The sequence below is a fragment of the Puccinia triticina genome, chromosome 3A, assembly GCF_026914185.1.
Source record: "Puccinia triticina chromosome 3A, complete sequence".
NCBI classification, from domain to species: Eukaryota; Fungi; Basidiomycota; class Pucciniomycetes; order Pucciniales; family Pucciniaceae; genus Puccinia; species Puccinia triticina.
The window spans coordinates 94,053-103,196 of NC_070560.1; the positions used below are offsets into that span (position 1 = coordinate 94,053).

The 9,144-nt window shown below is 47.3% G+C and overlaps 2 protein-coding genes across 2 annotated transcripts; both read left to right on the forward strand.

The window, feature by feature from the left end:
* Window positions 1-1,421: 1,421 nt before the first annotated feature.
* PtA15_3A8 (uncharacterized protein) lies at window positions 1,422-2,578 on the forward strand (the record flags this gene model as incomplete). The annotated part of the gene is made up of 8 exons (XM_053167914.1): window positions 1,422-1,580; window positions 1,667-1,753; window positions 1,837-1,866; window positions 1,942-2,060; window positions 2,127-2,156; window positions 2,225-2,348; window positions 2,425-2,486; window positions 2,551-2,578. The coding sequence occupies 8 exons, from the start codon at window positions 1,422-1,424 to the stop codon at window positions 2,576-2,578; spliced, it is 639 nt and encodes a 212-aa protein (XP_053018200.1).
* Window positions 2,579-4,079: 1,501 nt separating this feature from the next.
* On the forward strand, window positions 4,080-6,572 carry PtA15_3A9 (uncharacterized protein; the record flags this gene model as incomplete). Its single annotated transcript, XM_053167949.1, has 6 exons — window positions 4,080-5,116; window positions 5,184-5,266; window positions 5,322-5,638; window positions 5,701-5,929; window positions 5,999-6,052; window positions 6,124-6,572. The coding sequence occupies 6 exons, from the start codon at window positions 4,080-4,082 to the stop codon at window positions 6,570-6,572; spliced, it is 2,169 nt and encodes a 722-aa protein (XP_053018201.1).
* Between the last annotated feature and the right edge of the window lie 2,572 nt (window positions 6,573-9,144).

The following is a 9,144-nucleotide window of genomic DNA, read 5'->3' on the forward strand; positions in this document are numbered from 1 at the left end:
CTCTCTTTCTCTTTTTCTCTTACAGTTGTATTTTCTTTATCCCAAGAAATCAAACTGTTGTCCCCCATTTCTTGTGTCCTGCTGTCACTATAGAGACTCAGGCTCACAATAAGCACCTTTGGCACCATGATATTTTTGACGGATGACCCCCTCAAAATTATATGGCCCAGAAATGGGCCAAAATAAGTCAAAAACACAAGAAATGTAATTTGAGGCACGTGGTGTACACATCAGCTCACAATGGCCTCTCATGGGCTTAACCCACCCGTGGGTATCACGGCAATTCCTTGGGGAGTCCACGGTTGAAGGAGCCGTGATCCACCCGTGGGCTTGACCTTCACGTCGGGATCACTGGGAGTCCACGGGGATTGTTAGAGTTCAGAGTGCACAAAGGCAAACTAAGGTGGATAACTATGTACTTAGATCATATGTACATAGTTGTTTTAGCTTCCGTCAGTGACAGGTCCAAGACCTAACCCTGTCACTGCCGGGCACATACAGTCCGGCTCTTGCACGCCCGGGATCCTCTCTCTTTCCTCACCGAGATTGGATACCGGGATCGACACGTGGAGAGCTGACCGCCGCCGGACTGTACCGTGCAGTTTCCAAGCCTTTATAGGGATTCCACGCGGAGCCGAAAGCTGCCGTGGAATCCACGGGATGATCACGGGGTGGCCGCGTGATCCTCCCGGTGGTGACCCCGTATTTCCCTGGACCGAAAGCCGCTGGACCGACCTCGCGCACGGCTACCACGTGAGTCCTCGTAGACTCCAAGTGATTTCCGACTCCCCGGGTGCAGGCCAGGGCCCAGAGTTGAACATTGGCTGCGCGTGGCTTAGGCTCCTTTGGGCTGCTTGGGCTTTTGTACATCTCGCTCGGACACAAGTACGTTGGACTCATCTCTACCTATTTTGTCGTGTGTAACACAACGCCCCCACCATATTCATGTTAAATGTACATAGGAAGCAATCGTGATTACATGGATACATACATCTTCACATCGCCCGACCCGTGCAGCCGTGAATGCAGCAATGGGGGTGAGGGGGCGTCTTTTCAAGTCGTCCTTCCAAGACTGGCACCTGTCTAAAGGAATACATTCATCTGCAGCCGTGCTAGGAGGTGGATTTTGCCCTCATGATGTGAGCCTACGAGGACACATGGTAAATACATATTGATTGAATGTGATGAATTGAACTTCTGAAGACTTTGAATGCGAAGATCAGGTACAAAATGATCCTGTATTTCAGTACCTCCGGCGTTGAGGCTTGTCGAGACCCATTTTGGACACCGTCAAAGCCTCTCGCATTTCACATAAAAGGGGGAACGGCATTTGCTTTACTCCTCCGTATCCCACTTTCCACCCCCCAATCCACATTTCCAACCCAGCAACTTATCCCTCATTCAAACCGAAGTCCTTCATTATGTTTTGCGCAAAACTCATTGTTTTAGCCTTGGCTCTTGTCGCGGGTAATGTCGCTGGAGCTGCCTCCGAAACTCAGCCCAAGCGCTCCCAATGTGCCTTGTGGAGGGCTAAATACAAGGGTCAATCAACCACCCACCAGTCTGTCGTTGTCAAAGTGGTCGGTGATATTTCCACAGTAGTGCGCGCTAATATGAATTCTCTGAATTTGAGCTTAAAATCTTCCTCGATTTATTTTTATCATAGATGAAACCGCGCATGACCCCTAAGACTCAAAAAGCTCAGCCACAAGATGCTGGTCTTAGACGCCGCAACACCCCCCCTCACGAGATGGTATGTTACATATGACTTCCATCGCTCACCAGATCTCCGGGCAAACTATCTGACCAGTCGTTTCGCGGCCAATTGTTTTGTAGGGTATGGACATTGCGGGCGGTCCACACTCAGTGAGTAGTATTTGGTTTGCTGCTCAAAATCAGATCAGAGAAGCAAAATTAATCGTATTCTATTGCGCTATTTAGGTTTGTGACCCAGAGCGCGGTTACGATACCAAAAAAATAACAGGTGCTTGTCTCTGGACTGGACAACGTCAGTCACCCGAGTTCACAAAGGACGGCTATTACCCAGGTTGGGTTAACGGGTAAGTAGCAGATTCATAGCACAAAGTCAAAACAAGATTAAGCTGACACGTGTCATGTTCTCATAGTGACCACAAAGAAAACTGCTACAGAAAGCTGTAAGCAATAATCAGGACCGGCCCTTGAATCCGTCACACGCTTACTTAGTCTCTGTTTTGAACTACAGTTGGTTGAAACCCGACCAGGGACCAGTCGTCTATGCACCTGTTATCGATGGATGCGCCTTTGCCAATGAAGGACAAACTATCAGTGAGGATGATGGCTGTGCAACCATCTGGGTAACCCGAAAGGTGAGTAGCCTGGAAACCCTTGGGCCTGTGGCATATCTGGAGTCTCATCGATGATGCCGCCTTCCCTTTTATCCAGTTGTTCACTGCACTCGGCGGTAAAAAAGACCAACACAGTGTGTGGATCCACAGCTGGGACTTGTGAGTTTGATCCCTACCCTCGGATTCTGCCGGTTTGAAACTAACAACCCCTCCCAACATCCAGTGAGAAACATCAAGGCCCGGGTAACTAGAACGACCATGGTCCCACCGCTTCTTGTGGCCGCCTCGCAAGAATTTCAATGACACCATACGATTGACTACTTAATCTGAGAAAACCACCTGTTTTCTCGATATTATTATCTATCTATTCCTTGTTGAACGTTCTTCCTATGGGCCAATTAATAAATACATGGACTCAGTTTTTCCCATTATTGCTAGTTGCGCAACATGACTGTTTTGCAAGTGAGACATCATCTACCGTCTGGTAGTATGAACGAAGCTATAGCATTGCTTCTGAAATTGATTGGGTGTATTCATCCAAGTACATCAGTCTCCCTTGGCGGTGTTTACATCTAGTGAACGAATAGAAATGACTTTGATGAAAATTGTCCCACTTCGCACTTAAAGAAATGCCTCTCCCGAGGTGATCTACGGCTATGAAGTGGTGTTCAAAGCGGTTAAAGTGGGTTCCGTACCCGGTTCGGAAGCTTGTTAAGTCACTGTGCTGGGCGAGGACACAGGGACATGGATCCGTGCGATCTGCGACCGCAGAGGTCAATCTAGACCCGAGAAGTGTAGGCTCTAGATTGATTCTGGGGAGCCCTGTAGTCGGGCAGGCTACAAGGCTATGAAAATGGGCCTGCGGCGGAGCAAAGCTACACGCGGCTAAATGACAAAGAAGAGGTGTCTGGATTTCCAACGACAGGGGATGGATGCGGGAAACAGACATACAAGAGAGGCCCTTTTATAAGGGCCGACAATGGAAAAGAGAACCAAACAACAAAAAGAAAACGATGAATGATAATTCAACGGTACAGACAATATGGGCGTGTACAGGTCACGCCTTGTCTGAGAAAAGAAAGAAGAAACGAAACCAACAACCCTTTGCGTGCAGTACGCAGGGGCTTCGGCACCTCTAACCACCCGAGACAACACGATTTCAACTACTCAGTAGCCAGGCTCAGAAAAATTCAGAGGCTACTGAGTAGCTGAAATGCGGCTTCACGCAACCTCACTCAGACGCGCGCTACCTCACCCCCTCACTTGTGCACTTGTAAGACTTTAATATAATAACACTTCCGAGACCCTTACAAGCTCGGCAGAACCTCAAGTCCGGTAAACCTTTCTTTTTGGACTTTGACATATATGAGCATGTAACTACATACACATATGAGTAACAACCTACCGGTGCCAGCTGCAAAATATCAGAGATCAACCCCCGAGCCCCGTACCCGGAGCGGGAGCCCTGAGAGCTCTTGCCCACCCGTGATAAATCTTTCTCAGAGCAACACTGCTCCAACTCTAGCAATCGAACTTCAACTGACCAAATACACGCACTGATTCAACAGCATCAAAACTTTTGATTCTCAACCTCTCTCAAATCATCACTTGGCAAGCAGCTGTTGGGTTTGGATCACAATTTTCCTTATTTAGAACCCGTTCCTATTAAAGAAGAGTCAGCTAACTACTTCTTCTATTTCTTGATATTTTCTGTTTGTCAAGGCTTATTTATCATCAGAAACCATGAACAACATGTACGGCTACCCTACTTCGAATGGGCTGGAGCGGACCTCTCCGCATGATGGATATTTGAACCCCCGCAACAACTTCACTCCTCCAACCACGCGGTTCTCTGATATTCAACCAATTGATGATGGTTTGCAGCTCAACAGAAGCCTGTTATTCGATGGTAGCCAGCGGCTCAATACCGGATTGAATTTGAATGACGGCTTACAGCTTGGTGGCAGTCAGCAATACGCTGGTGTTCAACAGTTTGGCAGTGGTCAACAATTTAGCGGTCGAGGTCAACACTTCAGCGGCGGCGGTCAACAATTTGGTGGTGGCAGCGGCGGTCAACAGTTCAGTGGTGGTGGACAACAGTTCGATGATGGACAACAATTTTTCAGTGGTGGCGGACAACAATTCAGCGGCGGCGGACAACAATTCAGCGGCGGCGGACAACAATTCAGCGGCGGCGGACAACAATTCAGCAGCGGCGGACAACACTTCAGCGGCGCCGGTCAACAATCCAGTGTTGGTGGCCAAGAATTTGGCCATGGTGGTCAGCAATCTCATTCCAGCCATGGAGGCCAGCAGAACGACTCCGATGTGATGAATCCTGCCCCACAAACCTCGGCTCTTCTGCCCCCTCACTTTCCCGCCTCCACCATTGCAACCGGTCCCCGAAAGCGCAAGAGAACTAACCGCTCCACCGTCTCAGCTGCTGTCCCTGAAAGTACTCCCCCTGTGCCCACACCATCAGCACCAATTGTTAACACAAACGCAGCCAACTCAACCACGCCAGCTACCACTGTAACCCAGTCTCAATCAATCAATCGATTCCTTGCAGACGTTAATCAACAAGTTGAAGACCGAGAGCCAGAGGAGGAAGTCGACTATCGTCAAAAGACAGCAGATGAACTTCGAGGGATTTCAAAGGATAAGTCCAAGAAACACATGACAAATTCAGATGTTGAAGTGTTTCTGGAGTTTTACCTTACCCAACATAAAGACTTAGCTCTCCTAGCTATTGAACGGCGAGTCTCTGTTGAGATGGTCGAGAAGCTCTTGTTAGTCTATCTTTTTTCCATTGACAATTCATAAGTAAATTGACTTGTTATTATCTGATTCTTCCAGGGGAAGAAAACAATCCCTTCGAGCTGCAACCATCTGGAATAACTTCATGAAGACACCCATTGCACAAGCAATATTCAAAGAAAGTGAGAGGAGGCCCTATTAATCTTCAATTGAAACAGGCTAACTTGTATGATTCAGGCGGCAAGGGTGTTAAGGACAAAGAAGCGATGGGGAAGCTTTCTGCGATGTGGGACGCAATGACACTTGATGAGAAGAGGGCCTTTGCAACCAATCCAACAGTCGGACCAGATCAAGATGCGGCATCGGAATCCAATCCAACTGGGGCGGCCGTTGTTGATACTACAACAACTGGCAACAATCCTCAAGAAACCACTACGACAGATTTGGTTCCTACACCTCGAGTTCCGACTGTTGGCGGCTTACGGGTCTGCTCAAAGTCCTTGAAGGCAGCTCACTCACGTGTTGATAAGTGGATGACCGAGTGGCAGGCCAAAGTAAGTGCCGCCTCATTTAATCAGATGTTCTTCTACCCTCCACTGACATTATATGAACATAGGCGGTCCATGTGGCCAAGAGCTCTCACTGTGAATTTGTCCTGATAGGCATATCCAACCACCTCTCGGCACACAACTTCCAATTTACTCGCAGTACACCTGGAGCTGCGCCATTTTCCAAACAGATCGAGCATGCAGATGGACTGCAAAGCTACCAGAATCGACTTCAAGCATTTCTTTCTGGGTTCCGAATCAACAACATTCCAGCCCTTGTAAACAAGGCAAAGATTCGTAAGCTTATCAGCTGGTCACCCCCATCGATTTCTATTCTAACTGATGTGGTCAATTTTCACACTTTAGCACTTGCTCGTGAAGCTGCTACCAACCTGCGAACTCGTCTTGGATCTTTTGTTGGTAAGCCAATTCAGATAAATTCAAGCGACAAACCCTTGGTTATCTCATGTAACTGATATTCCCATACCTAGCTGAAGAAACCAATGGCTTGAAACAGTCTTGGAGCTGGGGTGACTGTGACAGTCAACTTGGTGCAATCGGTTTCAAGCTTGTCTTTCTTCCTGGTGCCAAGTCCAACCCAATATGGCTCAAGACTCTGAGCCGCGAACTCAAAGGTCCTATGATCACACTGATTAATCACGACCTCGATCAGAACCTCATTCGTGTAGTGGCCGATCAAGATGCATTGCTTGGCGTGGTTCCTCGTCGCAAGAAGAATCTTCCAAAGAAGCAACCACCTCGCACCACTGATGATACCAACAGCGAACTGGGAGCCCCGACCACCTCCGCCAACTCCACAACCAACCAACCCAAACGTAAGCGATTAACAACTTCAGGGTCACGCCATCGCGCTCGAACCCCGCTCACTGCGGCTGAGAAGGCCTTGGATGATTCAGACGATGAAGGCGAAGACGAATGAATGAATTCTACAAGCTCTGTGCTCTGAGTTTTTTTGCTGTTCACTTGCGGCTTGACCGAGATTGCCTCCCTGCTCTCATTGTGTCATTTGCTTGTTGCCTTGTTGATCGCAGAACCATTACCAATTGATATACAATACATAAGTCCCTAAGTATGACATGCCACTCGATTTGATACATGTACTTCCCTTATGAGCTTCGGGGGATCCGGGGCCCCGAGATGTGAAAGCCAACACCGAGTTCCATTAGCCCTAACTTCCTACATTGCCCTAACCACCGGCAAAAAGACCTACATGGCATTCGCTGCAAGACCTAGCGCGGTCCGCAGCAGGCCGCACATGGTCCGTACCCGGTGAAAACATTGCCCTAGCCCTAACCACCGGCGAAAAGACCTACATGGCATTCGCTGCAAGACCTAGCGCGGTCCGCAGCAGGCCGCACATGGTCCGTACCCGGTGAAACCATGGGGGACCACTCTCATCGAGTCAGCCACATCCCAACGCATCCTACCACCACCCCCTGCCATACGGATACCGCCCCAGCTCTTCCTCTGACCATCAACATCCACCCGATCGGTGGCTTGGTCGCTCCATCTCCATCTCGTTGCACTGGCTTCTTTGGATAGGCAAGTCCCTGTTCACTCCCTTCTCCTCCCCTCCCCAGCTAGGTGTACGACTCTGCAACCCTCCTCCCCTCCCCAGCTAGGTGTACGACCCTGCAACCACAATTCACACTCGGCTCTCCCAAAGCCCATTTATTGCATGTACTCCTCTGACCTTCTTCTTGACCATCAGTATGTACTCGATTGATTCCTCGTTCGCTCCATCTCCATCTCCATCTCGTCGCGCTGGATTCCTTTGGATATGGTCAGAAACCCAGGCAGGTCCCTTTTACGGCTGTCTAATCCTCGGAGTGCACTTGCTTCAGTATTAGCTTCATCGCGGTGTGACTTTCACCCAACTGATATTCCTTTTTTACATCATGTTTTACGCATTAATTCTAGTGATCACCAGAGTTTCTAGATCTGCAGGTCACCGCTCTCGCTCGCTTCCTCTCATGTACATTATCGGTGCTAATGAGGCACCAATTCTGCGTCAGCCCCGAACAAAATGACTGCCTCCTGGTTGACTGAATTTTGGTGTATGTTGGTCTATGTGTTGCGTCGATATCTTGTGTAGAGATACTACTGTTAAATGTAATATATAGTCATCTGTACTGCGCTGTGTTTGGCTTCTGCAACCAGTTTTTTGTGTTTTAAATCGTCTCAGAGGCCTTGAATTGGCAAAATGCATGAAAGTGTTGTTATGCTTTTGATTTGAAGGGAATCCAAATGATTGAAACATACCTACCTACGAATGATTGAAATCATCACTATTTACCTAACTTAACACAAGTCCCCCCTGGTGGGAGCGCTGTGGCTGGCGGCGAAGCCGCCCCTCCCGCAGGGAGGGACTTGTGCATTATCCCAAATTTTACGCGGGAGCAGAAAGTTCATTTGGCTGAGAGGTTTTTAAAAATTTTATAGCTCCTCCCCCAGCCTCTCCACCAATATGCCCTATCTGTACCCTATGCTACTTTTCTTTCTCTACATTTTGGTCTACTCAGATTTTTTCTATCTCAATCTGTTGACCTTTTCAAAAGATCAAAAATGCACAAGTCTTCCAAATGAGGCTCCACTTGTTTGGGACTCCAGGAGTTGTTTTTCTGGCTACAAGATAGATAAGTGGCTCAAATTCCTTGCAAGAACAGAACCTACAGCTCTGTGTATTCAGTTTTTCTATATTGGTTGGGATTTTTAGTGTAGCAGATCCTTTCTGCTCCTGCTTAAATCAAGACATAACTCATAAGCCTCTCCTGCGGAGAGCCCTCCGGGCGGGGTTCCCCGGACCCTCCGTTCAAGAGGCTTAGTTAAGCTAGACTATTTACAAAAGATCAAAACATCCTAATCTAATGGTGACTGACAGAGCTGTTTGACGCAGCATCAAGCTGTGTCCTGACCTGTGGAAAATAGAGCATGAGAGCTTTAACAGTGAAGTACTTTCTATCTATGAGATAAACAGATCAATGGAACACTACAGGAATGTTTTTAAAAGAAATGAGGAATGTCTTTAAAAGAAATGATTACCACAAGTCTTGGTTGGGAAACATTTAGGATTAGGACATACTTCATGAATCTGGCCCATGTTTTGTTTGAAGCCATTGTTATTTTTCTAAATAAGTATCCAAACCACAGGGCCAATGTAAATAGTTATTTTAATTTAAATGTATTCCAACTACTCTCACCCTCTAGTTGATGGTGTCAGTTTCAAATTGGAAGTATTAGCATTGAATTTTCCTGCATGGGGTTGATTGATCTTGTAACAGCTATTGGTGCAAGAGCATTATAATATTCACAACATTTTTGGTAAATATTTCTGTGTACTATTTTAGAAATGTTGCTCTAATTTGAGTGTTTGGGTGTACATATTTTCTTCACCTTGGAGTTTTATGATTTTATGATTTTGTGAAACTCAAATTTGAACACCCTAATGGCTCAAGAGCATTAAGCTATGTAGTTGAATGATTTCAATTTTC